The sequence below is a fragment of the Malurus melanocephalus genome, unplaced genomic scaffold (genome assembly GCF_030028575.1).
Source record: "Malurus melanocephalus ecotype Western Australia unplaced genomic scaffold, MMel_1.1 scaffold_59, whole genome shotgun sequence".
NCBI lineage: Eukaryota > Metazoa > Chordata > Aves > Passeriformes > Maluridae > Malurus > Malurus melanocephalus.
The window spans coordinates 46841-67188 of NW_026623291.1; the positions used below are offsets into that span (position 1 = coordinate 46841).

General features: G+C 53.2%; 2 protein-coding genes across 2 annotated transcripts; one reads left to right on the forward strand and one right to left on the reverse strand.

The window, feature by feature from the left end:
• Positions 1-9: 9 nt before the first annotated feature.
• On the forward strand, positions 10-3651 carry TOMM34 (translocase of outer mitochondrial membrane 34). Its single transcript, XM_057365900.1, has 7 exons — positions 10-151; positions 236-335; positions 503-655; positions 1257-1417; positions 1685-1829; positions 2459-2585; positions 3379-3651. The coding sequence occupies exons 1-7, from the start codon at positions 37-39 to the stop codon at positions 3475-3477; spliced, it is 900 nt and encodes a 299-aa protein (XP_057221883.1). The 5' UTR covers positions 10-36; the 3' UTR covers positions 3478-3651.
• A 3249-nt stretch (positions 3652-6900) lies between these two features.
• PABPC1L (poly(A) binding protein cytoplasmic 1 like) lies at positions 6901-17477 on the reverse strand. Its single transcript, XM_057365864.1, has 15 exons — positions 17285-17477; positions 16368-16561; positions 15786-15901; positions 14880-15019; positions 14011-14105; positions 13637-13774; positions 13058-13153; positions 12002-12268; positions 11500-11590; positions 11131-11259; positions 10095-10234; positions 9714-9807; positions 8855-8985; positions 7936-8025; positions 6901-7390 (listed from the first exon to the last, which is right to left on the reverse strand). Exons 1-14 carry the CDS (start codon positions 17475-17477, stop codon positions 7942-7944), a joined length of 1908 nt encoding a protein of 635 aa, XP_057221847.1. The 3' UTR covers positions 6901-7390; positions 7936-7941.
• Between the last annotated feature and the right edge of the window lie 2871 nt (positions 17478-20348).

Below are 20348 nucleotides of genomic sequence, written 5' to 3' on the forward strand. Positions count from 1 at the left end.
GGGGCGCGGCTTCCCGGGCGCGGCGGCAGCGGCGCGATGGCCTCGTCCCCCGGTGCGCTGCGCCGGGCCGGCAACGAGGAGTTCCGCCGCGGGCAGTACGGCCCGGCCGCCGCGCTCTACTCGCGGGCGCTGGCGCAGCTGGAAAGCGCAGGTAGGGCAGGAGCGGGCCGGGAGGGCGGCGGGGGGACCCCTGTGAGTCCCGCCTAAAACGCGGCTGTGCTTGTGCCCCGCGCAGGGGATGCCCCCGCCGAGGAGCGCAGCGTGCTGCTGGCCAACCGCGCCGCCTGCCACCTCAAGGACGGCGCCTGCAACCTCTGCGTGGCCGACTGCACCAGGTGAGCGGCGGCGGGGCCGGGGCGCGCAGCGGGGTCGGAGGGAGCGCTCAGCCGCTTCTCCCGGCTCCATGGGGCGGGCGGAGCGGTGGGGGCAGCCCCGGAGCCGCGCTGGCTCACGGCACCCTGTCCCCTGTGTCCCCTGTGTCCCCTGTGTCCCCTCCGCGCAGCGCCCTCGAGCTGGTGCCGTTCGGGATCAAGGCTCTCCTGCGGCGGGCAGCGGCGTACGAGGCTCTGGAGAGGTACTCGCTGGCCTACGTGGACTACAAGACCGCGCTGCAGGTGGACTGCTCCGTCCAGGCGGCTCACGATGGAGTCAACAGGTGACTGTGCCCGGTGCCCGCCGCGGGGAGCGCCCAGAGCTCGGGGTACGGCTGCTCCGTGCTGGTTCCTGCAGCCCGGCCAGGAGCGGGCTGGGTCCCGGGCACACGAGTGAAGCGGGGCCCGGCTGTGCTCCCTGGGCCGGCTAGTGCCTATATATAGCTCCTTTCAAGATGCTGTCGAGGGCTGGGAATGATTGCTGAGGGATTGCTAATGCTTTGCTTAGTGTCTGGTTTAAAGGAATTACTGAAGTAAAGTTCAGTACCCTATCCCTTAAACCTCCCTATGTTCACTGTGTTTCCAGGCTCCTGTAGTCCTTTTCTCTTCTGGTGCTCTCTGCTTTGTTGCTTGTAGTGAAATGTACGTCTCTTGCTCACCTGAGCAGTGACAGCCCCAGCCCTTGTCCTATCATATTTTAGGCCCTGCTGGCATGAAGATAATCTTTTCATAAATGTCCTGTCGAAGGAACCTAGCTGAGATGCTTGTAAAGAAATTAGCAGAGAGATGCTGTTTATAATAGAGGAGCCAGGTTAAAAGTGACCTGCTGGGTACTGCATGGCCAATCCTTCCAGCAGCCAGGGTGATGGGAGCTGTCTCTTCCAGGATGACTAAAGCCCTGCTGGAGAAGGATGGTGTGAACTGGCGTCAGAAGCTCCCGCCAATCCCCACGGTGCCCGTTTCTGCCCAGACGAGGTGGAGCGTCCCTTCTGCCCAGGCCTCTGGGGCAAACACTCCTCCTGCAACTGCACCACGGGGAGAACGAGGTGGGAAYGTGCCCTTGGGCAGGGCAGAGAGCYCTGCAGCTCCCCAGGGTTATGAACAAGACAGCTGCCACACCTGCTTGGTGTGTCTGCTGCTGGGGCTGAGGCCTGAAAAAACCCAGGCCTGGTTCTGCCACAGCCTTTTGGCTTGATTCTGSTTCCTTTGATGTCTCTGTATGTCGCCTCTGGTATGGGGATATTTGCTTTCTGTGAGGCTGTGGTGTTCTTGTTGGTTTTATAGAGTTCTGTATCCTTTCACACCATTTCCAGACCAGACTGCTGCTGGCATGGAGAGAGCTCAAACTCTGAAGGAAGAAGGAAATGAACTTGTAAAGAAAGGAAACCATAAAAAAGCAGTTGAGAAGTACAGTGAGAGTTTAAAGCTCAACAAGGAATGTGCAACTTACACCAACAGGTACTGTTCAGCYCTTTGCCCAAGCACTTCTTGACCCTGTATAAAAACCACCAGAATACTTCCTGGCAGAACCGTTTAATCTTTGCTCCAAAAGTAATGAATGAAACAAAGCCACTCACTCATGTTTACCCCAAGTGCGGGTTACCTGGAGTATAGAATTCTTTGACCAGGTACTGCAGAACCTCTTGGAGACATTCTCCTCTGGGCTGCTAAGGGACTTTTGCCTTTGCTGCTTTGTCAGCTAGGACTGGGGTATTTTGAGTGGTCTCTGCTGCCCTACAAACTACAGACTGCTCTTCTTAAAGGCTCAAAATACTTCTAAGGCAGTTGCAGCAAGCAGAGCACATGCTACACTGGCCTAGGCAARAACCTGCATCCTTGAAGTACAGCTGCAGGTTCTTTAGCTTTAGAACAGATYGCTCCAAACATCTTCATTTTTGTTTCTTTGAACCGAAACACCCATTTCCTTTTTTTYCCTCCCTGTAAACGAAACAAACTCGAGCTCAAGAAGTAAAATGACGTAACACACAAGGATGGTTTTGGAGTCCAGTTGTTTGCTCTGCTCTGAGTGTTTCAGCAGTGGGTGCTGCTTTCAGCCAAAGGTCTCTAAGCAGGTGTCTGTGTTGCAGAGCTCTGTGTTACCTGACCCTGAAACAATACAAGGAAGCAGCACAGGACTGCACTGAAGCTCTGAAGTTAGATCCTAAGAATGTTAAGGCACTCTACAGGCGTGCACAAGCACTTAAAGAGCTGAAGGTAAGTCAGGAGGTTTTGAAGGGCTTTAGGCTAGGGCTAGATGGCTGCTGATGATCAGAACCAGGGTTGGCTTTTAGGGCTTGTTTCTGTGCTAGACAACATCTGCCATCAGATAGCTGAGACCTGTAGGGTCTAAGAGTGAAAGACAGCACACTTTACTGTTTGACTCTCATGAGTTTGCCAGTAGCAGGCCCTGTCCCTAGAGATGCTGAAAGCAACTGCTTGTTCACAGAATCACAGAATATGCTGAGTTGGAAAGGGCCCACAAGGACCATCAAGTCCAACTGCTCAACCTGTGTAGCACCACCYKCCCACTGATYCCACCCTGTGCCTGAGAGTGTTRTCCMWRYAYTTCTTGACCTCTTTCAGGCTTGGAGCTGTGACCACTTCCCTGGGGAGSCCMTTCCCCTGCCCAAYACCCTCTGGSTGAAKAACCWTTCCCTAATACCCAACCCAAATSTCCTCTGACACAATTCAGGCCATTCTCTCAGACCCTATCACTGGTCACCACAGAGACCAGTGTTGGATTGAGTTTTATCTTTTTGTCTCATGAAAAATACTGGAGTACATATTGCATTGGTGTTGGTCTCAGAACCCTTTTGAGTGATGAAATTATCTTCCCAGCCCTAGTTTGATCATGTTTTAGAACAGCTATGTCAATGCCTGTGCTTGAGCAGTTGCAGAGAGGGAGTCACAGGCTTAATTGTGTTGTCTTTCCCTCTGTTGCTGGCTTGTAGTTCTGCCTTAGACTGCCTTTTTAATGCACTAACCCTTAAAAAATAYCCTCTTTTAGGATTACAAATCAAGTATTGCCGACATCAAGAGCTTGTTGAAAACTGAACCAAAGAACACAGCTGCACTGAGATTACTGCAAGAACTGAACAGAGCCTAGGGTAACCAAGCAACAAGGAAAGCTTTCTTTTCCACTGCAGAGGAAAGCTTCCTCCCTTCTGATGTTGTTACAGGGACCAGTCGAGGCAGTATTGGAATTGAAATCTATCTTCCAGTGCTGCTGAGATCTAAGAGGTTCTGTACCAGCACAATGAATGTTCAGACATAATCTGTATCAAACGCTATAGATTAAGCTGGCTCTATGGTCATTCATAGTTTTAATGCCCCTCCCCAAGAAGCATTTGGGTTAAATTTTCCTGGTTGAAGTCAACTTGCCTCTAACTACTGGCCTCAGGGACTCTACATGTTGGCTAAGATGCACRGGAAGAGGCTGTTCCTGTCTGAAGAGCTGCAAACAGAGGGGGTTCAGTCCCAGTCCTTATTCAGGTGACAGTTTTGCTGCATTTGTGCTGCTATTACTGAAAGAAAGTCGCTGCAGGAACTGCTGTAGTTGCYAGAGCACCACATCCCCATCTTGGAACAGGGGCACAGTGCACAGGGCCAAGCTTGTTCCTCACCCCCTTTTAATGCCTGCTGGCCCTCAGCTGTGTTCTGCTGCTTCGTGTGGCTGGGCAGATGTTTACAGTAGCAGCTTTCTTTAATTGCTCTGCACATTTAAGAAAATCGCAGCAAGTTAAGCCTGCCGTGTTACACTGTGCACTATTTCTTTCAGATTCTGGGTGCTTGGGGATTTTTCAATAGTTTTTTGTCTTGTTTTTTTTTTTTTTAAAAAAAACACTTTAGCTCCTCTGTGCCTTTTGGAGCGGTTGCTACAGGGTGTTACAGGGAGGAAAATATGCAGTAACACCCCAGCTGAGGTCTGGCTTACTACTTCAATGCATGTTTATACTTTTCCTGATCTGGTATTGATGGCACTGATTTTAAACGGTAGATAAAGAGATATTTGGAGTTACTTTGTGAGCTGTTACAACCTGTTCTCATTAAAGCCATGTGTATTTTCACTCTAGAACTGTGTTTTTTGTGATGGATGGAACAGAGGAACTGAAACACTTTAACTGCTTCATGCTGTCCTCTCTTTTTGTCAGAGATCTTTAAGCACTGTACAGGGCCTTGCTCTGAGACAGAGACCTCAGCTCACACTGGCCCTTACAGTTCAGAGAACCAGAAATCCTAGAGCTCCAGGGACCTGGGGCTGGGAAAGGCATGCCAAGGAGTGCCCAGCACTGTGTCAGGGTTTCCAGCCATTGCTCAGCCTTGCACACAGCTTCAACTAGTGAGTCAAGATACTGGGCAAAGCYAGACCTGATCCAGCTCATAATACAGGCCAGGAGACAAGCTAGCCCTTGGTCAGCGTTCAAAAGTCTTTTGTTTCCCACCTCACCTTTCCCAGCAGTGCTTCAGACAGGTACCCCCTGAATTGAATTTAGAGAGCAGTCCCTCTAAYGCCATTGAAAACAAAGACTTCTTACCTTAGCCTGACATTAAACAGCTTTGTGTAAGGCCCTGGACTGTTCTCCATCAGCTGTAATGGGCCAGGRCTTGAAACAACTCTCCCTCAGGGGCACAAATTGCTCCATTCACTCCACTCCCCTGGCAGCTCCATTGATCCCACAGCCAGCACTTGYCCAAGCTCTTAGCAGGTGTCACAGATTGCAGAGTGGGGAAGCACACAGCACTGCACTGAGAAGCAGAGAATCCTCACAGAATCCAGGTGTGGGACTGGCTTCACTTGGTTAAGGGCTATCCTGGCAGCCCTGCTCTTACCTGAGCAGCAGATACCTGCAYTGTTCAACAGCAGCTCATTACAGCACCCCTAAGCAGCAGCATCACCATCTCCTTCCTCTCAAAACAGCAGTTTTATCTGATATCAGTGATTCTCCCTAGCAATAGCCCCAGTAGACAAAGATCATGCACAGCAGCAAGCTCAGAGTCTCTGCTTCTGTCTCCCCTTCTGCTCCAGCTGAGGTGCTGCTGTCTGTGCAGGACACTTCCTAGGTGGGCAAAGGTAGTGCTGGCCACAGGACAACAGAGTTTGTCACAGGAACACACCTTCATCTGCCCCTTTCAAAAACAGCAGTTATTCCAAACTGGAGACTCCAGACTCATTTGCATTGCTGTCTCAGCTCCCTAAATCCTCAGACTTCCCCAAGGGCTTCAGCCAGGGAGCAGCCCTGAATAATTTCCTGTATCATCAGGGATCCAAGTGCCAGCTTCACCCTTTCTGTTAACATTTAGAAACCCTTGTCCTTGTTCACATCCTTTCYTAGGCTATTCTGCTATCCCCATGCTCCTGGCCTGCATTCCCTTTGGCATCACAGAGGACTGACCCAGTCCAGCCATCTGGCACTGAAGGTGGTGACACAGGAACACCTGAACTGCCCTGTTACACCTGAAAAAAGGCTGCAGTCAGGCTAACCAACAGCAGAATGAAGTTTACCTGTACAAATCCATTCCAGCTCCTTATGTGCATTACAGTCATGCAAGTACGTGTTGTTTTTCCTCTAGGAACTAAGCAGAAAAGCTTCCAGCCAGTGCCACTTCGAGAGAAATAACAAATGAAGGTCCTGTATATTAAGTGAATCAAAGTCCTTTATAAGCATCTCACTGAGGAGCCGATACTGAAACAACAAACATTTCAGGCTGAGGCAGCCACTAAGAGGAAAATAAATATTTAAGGAGGTCAGAGGAAGAACTGGCAAAATGAAGGTGAGAAAAAGGAATGATGAAAAGCYCCAGCCAAGAGTCCCAGCAGAGCAGAGCAGACAGGTGCAGGAGCAAATGTGTAAGTGGTTCTATTAAAATGCTGGAAGGAAAACAAGAGGTAGGAGGGGTGACTCAGCAGGGAGCTGAAGTGAGAGTAGGATCCAGCAGCGAGGGAAGATTGAGACAGCAACAGCAGCACAAGCTGCACAGAAAGAGGGTGGGTGGTGCTGGTGGAGGTGCACTCCTGCCAGCTCGAGGAAACAGTCAAATGAGGTCAGTGCATCACCAAMTCTCAAGTACCAAGGAGTCTCTGGGGACTGACATTCCTTTCCTAACTGGGAAGAGCAGAGGATTAAGGCCAAGGTGATGACAGCACCCCAGAGAGAACACAGCAATAACAGGTCCCAGCTCCTCCTGCAASCTGGGAGTGTCCCTGTGGGACGTGATGCCATCAGGAATGGTTGCTGGCTCTTTAGTGACTCCTCAAAACCTCTGGGTGGGGACACACATGGGAAATGCAGCTTTTCATYTACAGCTACTCCACAATACCTCAAAAACTTGCTCTTGTGCACCACAGACACACCTTGTGGTGACCAGCAGGAGACACTCGAGGCCACTACTGCAGGTGTACGAGRTTCATTACAAAAGGAGAACAACAGGATTCCATCCTGTTTTGCCTAAATCCACCCTCCTAGAGAATTAGAAAGGATCAGAGGAGTCTGTTGGTTGGCAATTTGTTAATGTAATCCTGTGTGTCCCTTCTGTCAGCTCWCCAGTCTGCCACCCCACCAGCACCACAAATTTCAAAACACTAATTACTGCAGCCTGAATCCATCCTTCCACCTGCAGGAAACAAAGTACTGGCTGTCTTTCTGCCAAGAGAACTAACCCGTTTTTGGGGGGGTGGAAGTATCAGTTCTTTATTAGTGTCAGCTACATGAACAAAAACATGAATTTACTGAAGTGATGATTCATCAGCACTCGTCATTCCCTGAGCAACTGACCCAGGCTGGGTTCCACACTACATTTCACAAGGTGCTTTCAGTGGTGAGAAGAGATTTTAATGTGGGGATTTTTACAGGTGCAGAAGGAAGCAATTCTACAAGGGCTACAATACACACAAACAATAGGATGGGGCAATTGAAGACAAGGCAGGGTCAGTGCACGGGTATGATTCCTACAGTGTGGTGGGGTTCCTGCTCCTGTTCTTCAACAGYAGCATTGTCAGGGCTTGCTCCCAGTCCCAGAGTCTGCAAGAAACAGAGAACCCACATATACAATTTACAACTTAATTATAGAGACAGATGAAATTCACCTGAACTTGGATTAACCTAGTTATTTTCTTCACTTATGAAATCAAAGTAAATGAAATATTTCAAGGTGGTGCCTACAGTCTGAATTGCTACTGTGTCTATCCCAGCCTCAGCAGCAGGGCCAGGCTCTCCTGATCAAGCACACAAAGGGTATTTTATTGGGTTCTGAAAAAAAAAAATACTGGGGAGTCCCAGGAAAAATTGTGCTAGTTCCCACTAGACCTACACAAAAGCAAAGACTTTTCTTATCCTCCTTCCTTTCTGGTAGTGCAGTCCTTGCTCTCATCAACACAGAACGAACTAGGTCTGTGCAGTGTGACTGAGTCCGGAAAACGGAGGATGCAATTTAAGAGATGGAGCGTTACACTCCAAGATACTGATATTGCTCATTAAACCTTGCTTGGCCTGGATGAGAAACCCAATCCCCAGGTTCAGAGTCAGAAACCAGAGACTGTGAGCAGAGCACAGCTCCCAGCACCCACCTGGAGTCACTGCAGGAAGGGCCCAGCATTGCCCTTGTGGGGCATCTCGGTGCTCTGGTGTGCCTGGAGAACAGTGACCGCCTCCTCGATCTTACAACAGAGAGCACAGGGGGACCAGGTGAGTGCCCACAGTGCACAACTGCACTGTATCAGGAATTCAGTATTTCAGGTCCCAACCCGGCCCCCACACAGATCCATTTCCGAAAGGTAAAGGACTTGAATAATTACAAAATACTAGAAAATAATTACAAAATCCAAGCCTGCTGCTTCTGCAGGAGATTGATCAGCCTAAAGACCTTCTCCTTCTCCTCCCAAGGGAAATTCTGGGGCATSTCTCCTTCTCTATCAAGACAACTTGCTAGAGAGAAGTCAGATTTCACACATGAAACTGCCTGACACCACCCAGCAGAGCCCAGGCTCCTCAAAAAACAAAAAATTCAGTAAAAGGGTGAAAGCTGCTCCCGTCTCCAAGGAGCAACAAAAAGATGCAGTCAATTTTGATGGGAACCAAAGCCAAATATTCACCAGATTAAGAAGGAAACAGAAGACATGCTGCAGAGGAGCAGCAGTTTATTCCATTTCTATTCTTAGGAAAAAGCATCTCCCKGGCTGCTTCCAGGCAGAGACACCACCCTGCTTTTCCCCTCTCACTTCCCAGCCACCTCCAAACCACCCTCAGAGCTTGGCCTGTGTTTTCAGGGAGCTGCTTCCAGCTTCTCCTTTTGCTGAAGGCAGGCAGACRTTCAGGCACTGGGTGTGGTGACATCAACCCGGGGCTCCTTTTTCACTTGAAAATGGAAAGAGCAGCCACTTGCCCTTCCTGTGGTGATCCCTGTCCTGGCTGTGCTCACCTTTCCTGGCAGCAGCAGGTAATGAACCCTCTGGAAAGGGATTTGTTCGGGCACCCTGTGCCCCCTACCTTGGCACGCAGGGAGTCTGGGGACTCGAGGAGCAGCAGCAGCTCSGAGTTGTCGATCTCCAGCAGCATCCCGGTGATCTTGCCAGCCAGGGAGGGATGCAGCACGTGGATCAGAGGGTAGAGGCGTTCACCTGCTCCAAACACAGCAAGGACATGAGAACTGTGCAAGCCCTGCTGCCCTCTAAACTGAAATGGGGCACAAGGGTGGTGATGGGAGTGGAAAAACCACAGCTAAACTGATTCCAGCATGGGGAGCTGCTGGGGGAAGCCAGCAGTGGGCACCTGCAGTGGGCACACGGCAGTGGAGCTGAGCACAGCTGCCCACAGGATGCAGGAGAAAGGTTCAGTTTCTGCAGGAGCAGTTTCCTCCCAGGGAGGAGAGAGGTGGTCTGTGACCTGCTGAGCTTTGGCCAGGCCAAGCCATGCTGTCCCACACCCTGCTCCACCAGGGACACCTGAAGCCCAAGGGTTGTGTGGCAGAGCTGACCTCAACCCCTTTGGCCACCAAGCTGTCCCTCAGTGMCCAGGAGCAGCAGCACAGGATGGTTCAGAGCTCAGGGGAACTGGAAATGCCCTGGCAGCACAGGCAGGGTGGATGGAGCTCTGCCTCTCTTCACCAGACGCTCTCTCACTGCCACGCAGCTCACACAGACAGGGAGTGGTTTTATTGCTCCCATCCAGTTCCAACACAGACTGAAWTTATTTATTTATTTATTTTTAAGCAGCATAATATCAGAACAATCCCACAAAGCCTTACAGCTCCTACCAGCATTCAAGTTTTCCCTGGTGCATGCAAAGCCCATGTGCCCCCAGGGACCCAGAGCTGGACCTGCTCCAGCAGAGCAGCCCTGGCACCCACCAATCATTTGCTTCTGCTCCTGAGGAGGGGCTGCTGCAAGCAGGGATGCTGTCAGTGGCTCCTGCCCATGGACATGCACAGCAGGTTCTCCCACCTGGAGGAAAAACAGGGAAGAGCAGCAATCAAAGGCTGGAAGGATTGTGAGGTGCCTGGCTTGCAGGAATGGTGCTGGATACCAAGCACAGTGGGGCATTTCAGCCTTTCAAGCTGCTGGCATTGCTTGTATCCAAACAACCAAACCCAGGATCCACAGCTCCCCAACAGCCCTGGGGAAAGGTCCCATGGCACTGTCACAGGGCCATGGGCATCCCTGGGGTCAGCAGTCACACCATCCCCGAGCAGGAGCAGGAATGTCACACCGTGGGGGTGCAGAGCACTCACCTGCGGGGCCAGCATGGGTGGCATGTGTGCCATGGGCTGCATGTTCCTGACGGAGGAGGAGTACTTGTACTGCGGGGCAGCCCGCGGCAGGGCGGCCGAGGAGGGGACCCGTGTGCTGACCGTCTGCGTCCCGATGTTGGCTGCAACRGGGACAAGGACATCTCTGAGGAGGAGTCCCCAAATGCATGCCCGTGCCAAGGAGGCTGAAGACATAAAGGCAGCCTGGAAAATCCTACACATGTTCAAAGCCGCTTCCCCAGGACAGGCAGAGCACTGCCACCCTTGGAATGGGGTGGTCTGGTGGGGTGCTGAGGGCAGGAGAGCTGGCAAGGGCATGTGCACCTTGTCATCTCTCCTCCAGAAACCCCAGCCAGAGGGTGGGAGCAGCACTGAGCAGGGGGGCTGTRAGAGCCCTGTCCCCCAGCTCATCCTGGAGGGAGGTGAGGGCACAGAAACAAGAGGACAGTGACAAAAGGAGAGGGGACAAGCACAGACAGTCCTCCTGGTCCCACTGGTCACTCTAAGAAAACTTGGGGTAAAATCCCCTGAAGATGGGAAGGCTGTAGGCAGTCACTGCCCCACATGGTCCTGTGAGGAGGGGACACCTCAGGACCCACCTCAACACAGCCAGGCACTGGGGATGCCAGCAAGGTCTGGTTCTCAGCTCCAAATCTCTCTAACATGAGGCTTGGCATTGCTAAGATCTTCCTCTGCCCCAGAGGTCCTTTCCCACCCTCTGCCTCTGTCTGAGCACCAAGCACCATCTGCTTTAAGGAACATGTCCAAGGAGCAGCCACCAACAAGACCAACCTGCCTATCAGAGACCTATCCCACTACCTGAAAGATCCCAACCYTCCCCAAAAGTTTCATCCTTATCCACACACACACTGCCCCAATTCCATCACACCACCAGACTCCCCCGTGAGCAGCCCCACAAACCAGTCCATCCTGAGAGGAGAGCTGAGCTCACAGTAAGCACCCTGTCCAGCACGGCGATGTCCCAGCTGGATATCGTGGGGGTCCTTCCCCCACTCACCCACTCTCTGGGCCTGGGGGGGCACACGGGGCACCTGGGTGGAGGCTTGTCTGGTGGTGCTGATGTTGGACAGCAGGCGCCGGGGYGGCACGGCAGCCCTCAGGATGGGGGTGGCTTCGGGATACACTGCTGCAGAGAGACAACACACATCTATAAATATATAGATAATGGTGCTGCTTGGTGGCAGGGGTGTGGGAGGAGACATGGGGACTGTGAGTGTGGATGGGGACAGCTCTGGTGTCACCRCCAGTGTGTCACCACCCGGTGTCCRTGAWCAAASCCCACAGTTACACACCCTGTGCTGCTTTCACAGACCCTCAGCCCCTGAGTGAGCCCAGCTGACACCCAGGGACAGGCAGGCAGACTCACAGGGAGGGCGGGAGGGCTGCGCACTCCAGCGACTGGCAGGGCGGACCGGGACTATGGGGCTGGGGCCGTAGAAGGCAGCTCTGCTTTGGGGCTGGGGAAGGAAAACGCATTGTCTGACACGAGTGGGGAGCTGAGCTGAGCCAGAGCTAACACAGAGCTGTCAGTGGCTGCTGCTCACAGACAGACAACCAAAACTAYCTCTGCATGGTGCCAGAGTGCTTTGAAGACCAACCTCAAGCAGCTCCACTGAACTCCTCCCTTCAACCCTTTCTCCTTTGCTCTCCATGCTCATACCCCCCCACCAAAGTCCTCCTTGCACCCCTCCTCTGAGGAGGGGCAGGARCTACTAAATCCTCAACCTGGAGCACCTGAGCCCACCCTGCTGCTCGCATGGCAGCCCAGCACAGATCCCACCGGTTCCATGAGCTGTGCCCAGGTCTGCACAACCCAAGCTCTGTTTCTCACCCCTGTGCAAAGGCTCCCATTGGGGAGCAGGACTCACCTGGGGCATGGGGGGTAGGAAATACCCCGGGGGGGTCTGGAAAGAGCCCAGGAGAGGGCCAGGCAGGGCCCTCATGGTGGCCAATCTCTGCATGTACTGGCTGGTGAGGATGGCTTTYCGCTCCTCTTTCCTCTGAGCCAGAGCGACGTAGAGGGGCTTTGTGCTGACAATCCGCCCGTTCATCTCTGTCACGGCCTTGGTGGCCTCTTCTGGGGAGGAAAAACATACAAACCCAAACCCTTTGCTGCGGCCACCCTCTGTCATCACCTAAAATTGGATTAGAAGAAGACAGCTAAGTGCACAGATCACTGCAGCACCCACAAAAAACACAGCGCAGTGCAGGGGGAGAGAGGGAATCCAGCCCCAGGCACCCCATTTCAGCCCCCAAATCCAGGGTGGGACTGTGCCTCTCTCACAGACAGGTTTCTCTGGGGAAGGGGAGGATTTGCTGAGGCAGAAGATTTGGGAGATGAAGATGGCAGAGTCTGGACCAGCCTGACATCTAGAGCCTGTGATCATCTGGGGGGAACCTGTGTCTCAGCCCCACAGGGCCCATGGGCCAGAAACGCTCTGGTGCTAAATGCTGCAGGAGCCAGCAAGGGATGGGGATCAGTGGGACATGGCCCTGGCAGGCTACAGAGAGCTGACCCTAAAGCCAGACCATCCCTCTGCAACCATAGGTGCTGCCCTCAAGAGAAGCCTGACACTGGTCCYAGTGAAGACTGGCACTTTGATGGTGTCACCCCACTGTCCCCAGAGAGRGGTGGCTTGTGGGCCATTTTCATTGGTATCAGTGTCACAGAGCAGCTGGGCAATATTCAGAATGCTTCAGATCGAAGGTCCCACACCTGACACCTCACCAGAACTGGGGTAACTCAGCAAAGCTACAAAATACTCCTCAGGGCAGTGGGGGGTGTGAAGTGGCAGGTCCCTCACAGCTGGTTTGAGGTTCCATTGGCAGGGAACTGTAATTCAACAGGGTGATAATCCCAGTGCATTTCCAAGGGATCAGGCTGCCTGACACCAAGAGCCCCTGTGGCAGCCCCAGCCCCTCACCTTGGCACTGGTGATGGTGCCATAAGGAGAGAACTCCTTCCTCAGCCTCTCGTCRTCTATCCCATCATCCAAGTTCTTCACATACAGGTTGACCCCCTGCACACAGAGGATAGAAAAGCAGCTTGGGATCCCAGAGTTCATAGCAGTTTGTCACTCTGGATGCACATTTCACCAGCCCCTCAGCTGGAGGAACGGACAGCCTGCAGAGACATCCCCTGCAGGACCAGTGACTGCAGAGGGACCAGGAATGGGCATGTGCTCCACCTGTGGCACAGACACCCCAGGTGAGCAGGGCACACCTCACTGTGAAGCTGCTCCAAGACCTCACAAAGCTGTCTCATTTCTAGATCAGTATTTCTGGAAATGAGCAGGCCAATTTCTCCACCTCCCAAGATCATCCTGGGTTTAAACCCCTCTCCTCTTTCCCAATATTGCTTCTCAGGATGTTCCCACACAGTTACTGGACCCCTGTTCAGGTCTTTAATAGCAGGATGGGCCCATGAAGCTGATGTGCTCTGGAGAGCTCTGTGCTGTCCGTGGTGCAGAGCTGCAGGATGCAGCACCCTGCTCTCCCCTTACCTGGTACCTGTTCACTCGTTCCTGCTTCATCTGCTCAAATTTCTTCTTGAGCTCGCTCTGGCGCTCCAGCCKCTTCTGGGCCCGGCCCACGTACACCACCCGCCCGTTGATCTCCTTCCCGTTCATGTCATCCACCGCCTGTGGGGAGGGAGGGAAGGGCTCTGAGCCCACACAAAGCCCATGGCCACAGCTCTGCCCTCACCCACCACCCCCGTACATCCCCACTCACGCTCCCCTCGCCCGGTCCTGCCCGTCCCGGTACCCAGAGCCAGCTCCCAGACAAGCACAGAGCTGGTGGGGCTCCCCCTGAACGGGGCTGGGACATCCCCAGGTGACAGTCTCAGGGGAGAGAGGGCCACTGAGGAGTCTCTTGCCTTCTGGGCTTCCTCGTGCTTCTCAAAGTTGACGAAGCCRAAGCCCTTTGAGCGGCCGCTGTTGTCTATCATGACCTTGACACTCAGCGTCTTTCCTGCATAGGGAAGGAAAGGATGGACTGAAGGGCACYCACCAAGGGGGAGCTGCCAGCTCACAGCATCATCCTGCAGCCACCATGAGGTGCCAGCCCTGTGAGGATGGCCACAGAGCCACGGGAGAGCTCAGGAGGACAGACAGTGGGATCCCTGTGAGGCAGGGATCAGGGACAGAAGGTTGTGGGTGCTGGTGAAGGTAATCCCTCCCACCCTGAGTGCTGCTCTTCAGCCTCTCCAGCCAGTACACTGAGCTCCTTTGGGCAGAAAATCTTCTCTTCTTTCCATGTGAACACATACATATATTGGGTTCACATGAAGGATAACCACAAGGTACCCACAATGACACTGACCAAGCACCAACAGTACAGCCTGTGGGTTGGCACAACACCAAATCCCATCTCAAGAGGCACCATCCAGTAGTGGACTAAACTGCTTTTTGTGCTTTAAATTCAGACTCAATTCCCAGGGCTCCTGTAACCAGACAGCACGCTGGTAACAAGATAATTAAAAAAAAATACCCAAGAAAGAAAAAAACTACTTTTTTCAAGAAAGCACCAAGTACAAGTTATTCTCCATGACAGCAGGAAARCACATACAACATCCTGACAACTGCAGTGAGTGTGGTCTTTTGATTGGGGGATGTTTAAACAAGTCAGATGTCATCACTAACAGAAGGAGCTTGCTGTTTCAGCCAAGCACTCTCCCCAGTTTCCTTTTCAGTTGCCCCAGCTCCAGTTTATCAGACATGAGGATTCTTCAGCAACTGTACTCACCAAACTTGGAGAATATCTCCCGCAGCCTGTCATCGTCCATGTCATCCCCAAAGTTTTTAATGTAGACATTKGTGAACTCCACTGCCTTCGCCCCGACCTCTGCTTCGCGCTCTTTGCGGGATTTGAAGTGCCCAACAAACCTGCAGGAAGAAAGGAAAGAGCCTGAAACCCTCCATGTCCCCTGCAAAGGGAAAATGGACACAGGCAAACCTGTCTCAGTACAGGCCAGGAGGGAYCCCATCCCCTCAGGCCATGCTCTGCTCACCCACAAACTCACCATGAGTTTCACACACAGCARCTTCAGCATGTCCCACTCTGGTGTACATCTAAACTCCCCTGTTCACTACCAAAAGTAGGGATGTGTCACCCCCGGAGGCATCAAAAGACCTCAAAGGATGCCACTGCCACAAAAGACCCCAAAGGATGCCCCTGAGTGCCAGCTCTYCTCCTCCAAAGTGTTCCCAAACACCCCAGGCAGCCCTCCTGCCTCTGTGGGATGTAGAGAGCGAGGTGATGCAATGCAAGCAGAGAGAGGAACAACAACAAAACCTCTTCCTGCTCAGATTATCTGATGCCAACAGCCAAGATCAAGGACCAGCCCTGCTTTGTGGGCACTCATTACACTGCCTCAGCAGTAAAACCCAGCCTGGGGCTGGACTCCTTCCCCACCATCTGGGAACAGYTCCAAAGCACTATCACACTTCCACCAGCATCCACCAAAGTGACTCACTGTCCCAGAGAGCAGCAGARCCTCTGTGCCCAGCAGGGATGGGAAAAGGGAAGGACACAGCAGCAGGAGAGGGAAGCCCAAGCAGGGCAGGTGTTTGCTCCTGATGGTGCACCGAGGAAAGGGAGGAGCAGAGCCAAGTGCAGAGCCCAGAACAGACTCTTCTCTCTGGCACTTACACCTTCCTGTCATTGAGCAACATCCCATTCATGGTCTCGATGGCCCGAGTCGCTGCCTCGTGYGTCTCAAAGTGGACAAAGCCATAGCCACGGGATCCATTTTCATCACAAACCACCTGCAAACACAGAGCGAGGGGGAAAGGAAAGACACAGACACTGCTTTGCTCCACATTTGTACACATCCCAGGAGAACCCACCCCCATTTTCCCTCCCTGATATCCTGCTCCCACTGCAGTTGAGTCCTGTGGGGGTATTGGCAGCAGGTCAGGGAGGTGTGGGCAATCCCAGGACCCATTAGTTGGGTGCTTTATATGATATCCAAGAACTTAGGGCTCTCCAAGGCCCACTGGAGCACTGAGCTGGGAGAGGATGATACGTGATATCTCTGTGGAGGGACAGGGGGAAAAAGGGAAAAAACCCATTCTGTGGGGAAACACAGCAACTTCAAAGCAGGTGGGAATTTTAAGGAGGTGTTTTGGGAAGYGAAATGARAAAGTGAATTCCAGCTGGCTGGAGCAYRCTTCCAGGRGTGAGGGMAGCTCTGCAGCAAGCCCTCTCCTGCAGGGCCCTGGGCACACCTACCTTGCATGACAGGATGTTTCCAAAGGCAGAGAATGTGTCATACAGGGCTTTGTTGTCAATGGAATCATCCAGGTTTTTGATGAAGATGTTTCCAACCCCTGATTTCCTGAGCCCAGGGTCCCGTTGGGACCACATGATGCGGATGGGTCGGCCTTTGATCACCTCGAAGTTCATGGTGTCCAGGGCTCTCTCAGCTGGCAAAGAAGGGGGAGGAGAGGGGAATAACAGAGACAGAWCTCCCTCACAACCTGCAGCAGCTGCCATGGGCACAGGAATCAGGGACAGGGGCTTGTTAACCTAAATGAGACAGGCAGCTCTGCCTCCCAGGCTGCTCTCCTCCACACCCCTCCAGCCACACCACTCCTTGATTAATTGTTTTTTTCTCTTCAAAACATGTCTGACTCCCATAGGGCCATCCATCTCACTACAAGCTCCAGTCTGGCAGATACCCAACTAATTTACCCACTGAGGATTTTGGTCTCTAGGGCAACTAACYCAACACTTTCCCCTCACTTCAGCATGGAACACCTTCCAATTACAGCACTGTTATGGCAATGTCTGCCAGGAGAGCGGCCTCACTTCACACTGTGAGCCAGCAGGGAGCTGCTGCCCCAGGGAAGGGCAGAAGGGGTTTTGGTGCCCTTCTCTGAYGCAGAAGGAGGAGGGAGGCAACTCCTGCAAGCCACCTTCATCCCCTCACCAGAGCCCAGCTGCTGCATCCTTTCCCAGACCCTAAAAAGAGATGGAAGCAGGATGGGTCACCTGAGCACCAGAAAGCAGACTGGGATTAGTTASAGCCAAGCCCCAGCAGCTGATACAGCCATTCAGATAACTGCTCCCTCTCTTCCATTCCCAACCCTCACACCCCAAAGCCCCACTGTGAGGCAGYTCCTCAGAGCAGGTTATGGGGAACGTACCATCCACAGGCTGCTGGAAGTTTATGTAGGCRTAGCCCAGTGACCGGCGCGTGGCCACGTCCCGGCAGACCCGGATGGACATGATGGGCCCAGCAGGGGAGAACTTCTCRTAGAGCATGGCTTCTGTCACATCTGGGTGCAGGTCTCCCACATAGAGAGAGGCTAAGGGATAGCCAGGGCCACTGGCATTCATGGTCACCCACAGAGCTCAGCTGCAGAGGAGACACACCCGAGGCTGTGGGTGCAGGTTTCAGATTACCTGCAGTAACTGCAGACCCACACTGGGGCCGGCCCCACGGCAGCAGCACAAATGCAAGCAATGCCTTTCCCTTCCCACCAGCAGCACTAGGAACAGGAATGCCCTGAGGAAGCTGCAACCCCTAAACTTTCCAGGACATTACAATGTTGGTGCAAAAGCTAAGCTAGGGTGAATTGCATCTCACAGCCCTTTCACATCCCGGAAGCAGGCAGGGGGATGCACTACATGCACAGAGATTTGCTTCTTTCAACAATCAAATCCCAAGAGAAATAAAATGGAGCTAATTCCTGAGAAGATAAACAGCTCTTCTCCACCAGAGACTTCTATTTAACTCCTTAATGKCTCCCTCCAGCCAGAGCAGACCCAAGGAGTGTGGGTTTGTATTGAAGCCCAGCGAGCAGACCTGCAGCCCATGCCACTCCATGCAACCAACTCCATCTCCAACAAGACAGAYACAGGGTTTTAGCCACCCCTTCCCAGTTTCTCAGTTTGCTAATGTTCCCATAACAGGGAAATTTTTGCTTGGTCTCTGCCTGGTTTGAGTATAAAGTTCTGTGCGAAGATGACAGTCACAGCTTGAGACCCCTGGGGTACTGCCTGGGAACACTGAAATACAGGTCCTGGCCTAAAAGATTATAAACCCGTCCTTGGGGTTCTTACCTGAAAGCTCAAAAGTCCTGAGACACTTGTTTAGATACCTACAGATACCCAAAATTAATACACATACAGAGGAGAGGTGCACCGAGCAATGCCCCGGGCAAGGGCAGGTCCCCACGCGGGCAGCGCACCTGTGGCACAGCCGAGCACTGTGACACAGCCCCGCTCCTCCACCGCCCAGAGGCGCCTCCCAGGGCCCCCCAAAAACAGGCACAGCGTAACAGAGCAGAGCCAGCACCCCTTCACAGCCAGCGGGGCAGGGAGGAAGGGAGCTCMAAGCGGGAGGAGGCGGCCAGAGCCCAGCGGGGACTGTCCGGACTCTGCCCGCTGCGGGAGCCAGAGCAGCGCCGGAGGAGGAGGAGCGCTGCTCGCCCTGCCCGAGCGCGCCCCACCCGCGGGGACCCCCGGCCACCCCCGCCCCGGAGAAACACCCCGGCAGCCGGAGCTGGGCGGTGGGAGCCAGCCCCGCACTCACACCGAGCGCTCGCCTCGGCAGCACCGCTCCGCTCGGGCTGCGGGCACCGCCCGCCTCTTCCGCGGCGGCTCCGGGGGCGGGACGGGACCCCCGCCCATCGCCCATCGCCCCCCGCCCCCGGCCAGGTGCGGCCCTGCCCCGCCCCGCCCCGCAGCGTGCGGATGGGGTGCGGACACCCCTGCGGCCAGGGCAGGGCAGCGGCGGCCCCCGAGCAGCCCAGGCGYTCAGCGCTTCAGCAGCTGCATCTCCTCGTTTTTGCCAATCGCAGCTCCTGCGCATCTCGTGCCTTCCCAAAGGAAGGGCAGGGGAACTGCGCTGCGTGTCGCCCTGGAACAGACAGCGTGTCCCACCCACGCGCTTTTAGGAAATCACATGCACCTTCTGGTATGTAATTCTCCGAAGGAGTACAGGCAAGAGCCTTACACAGCTCRGTTACAAATCCCTCATCACTCGCACTCACGCATTCCAAACTCCACAGCAATCTCCCTCAGGACTCAAGAGACCCATGCGATATGGCCTCTGCCATCATCACCTCTGGTCTCTAAGGCCGAGGAGTGCTTTAAGGTCACTTTCATCCATAGAGATCGCACCCTTGTGCTGCTGAAATGTTGGATGAAAAGACAGGAACCTCAAGCCGCAGGCAGTACAATTCCAAAGCAGCTCCCCTAGCATCAGGCCTCACCCATCCCATACCCTCAGAAGGGTCCACTGTGGGGCAGTCAGAAACCTTACCTTCACAAAAGCCTTTTGGTGGCTTCCCACAATCGGATGCTTCACCCAAAGGTCAGATGAGCATCAGTGCCAAGAATGAGAAGCTGCAGTAGCAAGTCAGATGAGTTTAACATGTACAGTGTACTGTGGCTGGGCCAGCTGGAATGCCCCTTCCCAAAAAGACAGAATTAACTAAAAAACTGAGACACCCCTCAACTCATGTCTGCTCCAGACCAACCTTCTCAGCTCATGATTTCCCCAAAAGAGACAGCAAGGATGAGAGATGTTATGTGAAAAGACTAAGACAGGAGGTGGTCTCTGAACAAGAGCAACTAGCASACATAAGAATTTTTCTTCTCAGAGTTGACAATGCCATCAGCATGACTTCGACTGGGAGTTAGCTCACACTATAAAATCATTTAAGATATATGTTATGTGCATACATTTGGGGATGTCCATGAAGGCTGAAGAAAAAGTAGCAGTAATTAGAAACATGGAGGGTCCGCCACATAAAGCCACAGCACTGAGCAGAGCAGCTGTAAGCAACAGCGGGTTAGATTTTGGTCTAATGCCATCATAGTGGTCAATCAAGCACAGCCAAGTGACATTTTCCACTGTGCACACTTCTGTGTTGCCCCACTGCATGAGCAGGAGGCTCTGGAAACAGGACCAAGCTCTCTGAAGTTTTCAGGCTGCCTGGCATCTCCTGCCTGGCTACTGCCATCCATTCCTTCAAATGCTCTTACGTTCAGAAGATGCCTCCACTTACTTTCCACTCTCCGTGTTGCTTCAGCAAGCATCTGAGACAAGCAGAGCTGGGTGTGCAGAGGTGAGGCCAGCCCTGTGTTCAGAGTGGGAATTTAAAAGATTCTCAAGAAAAATCTCTAAATGTAATGAACAGACTTTTCTCATTTACAGTGTGCTCAACCCTACGATATGCAATGACTCATGGCAAGTTAAAT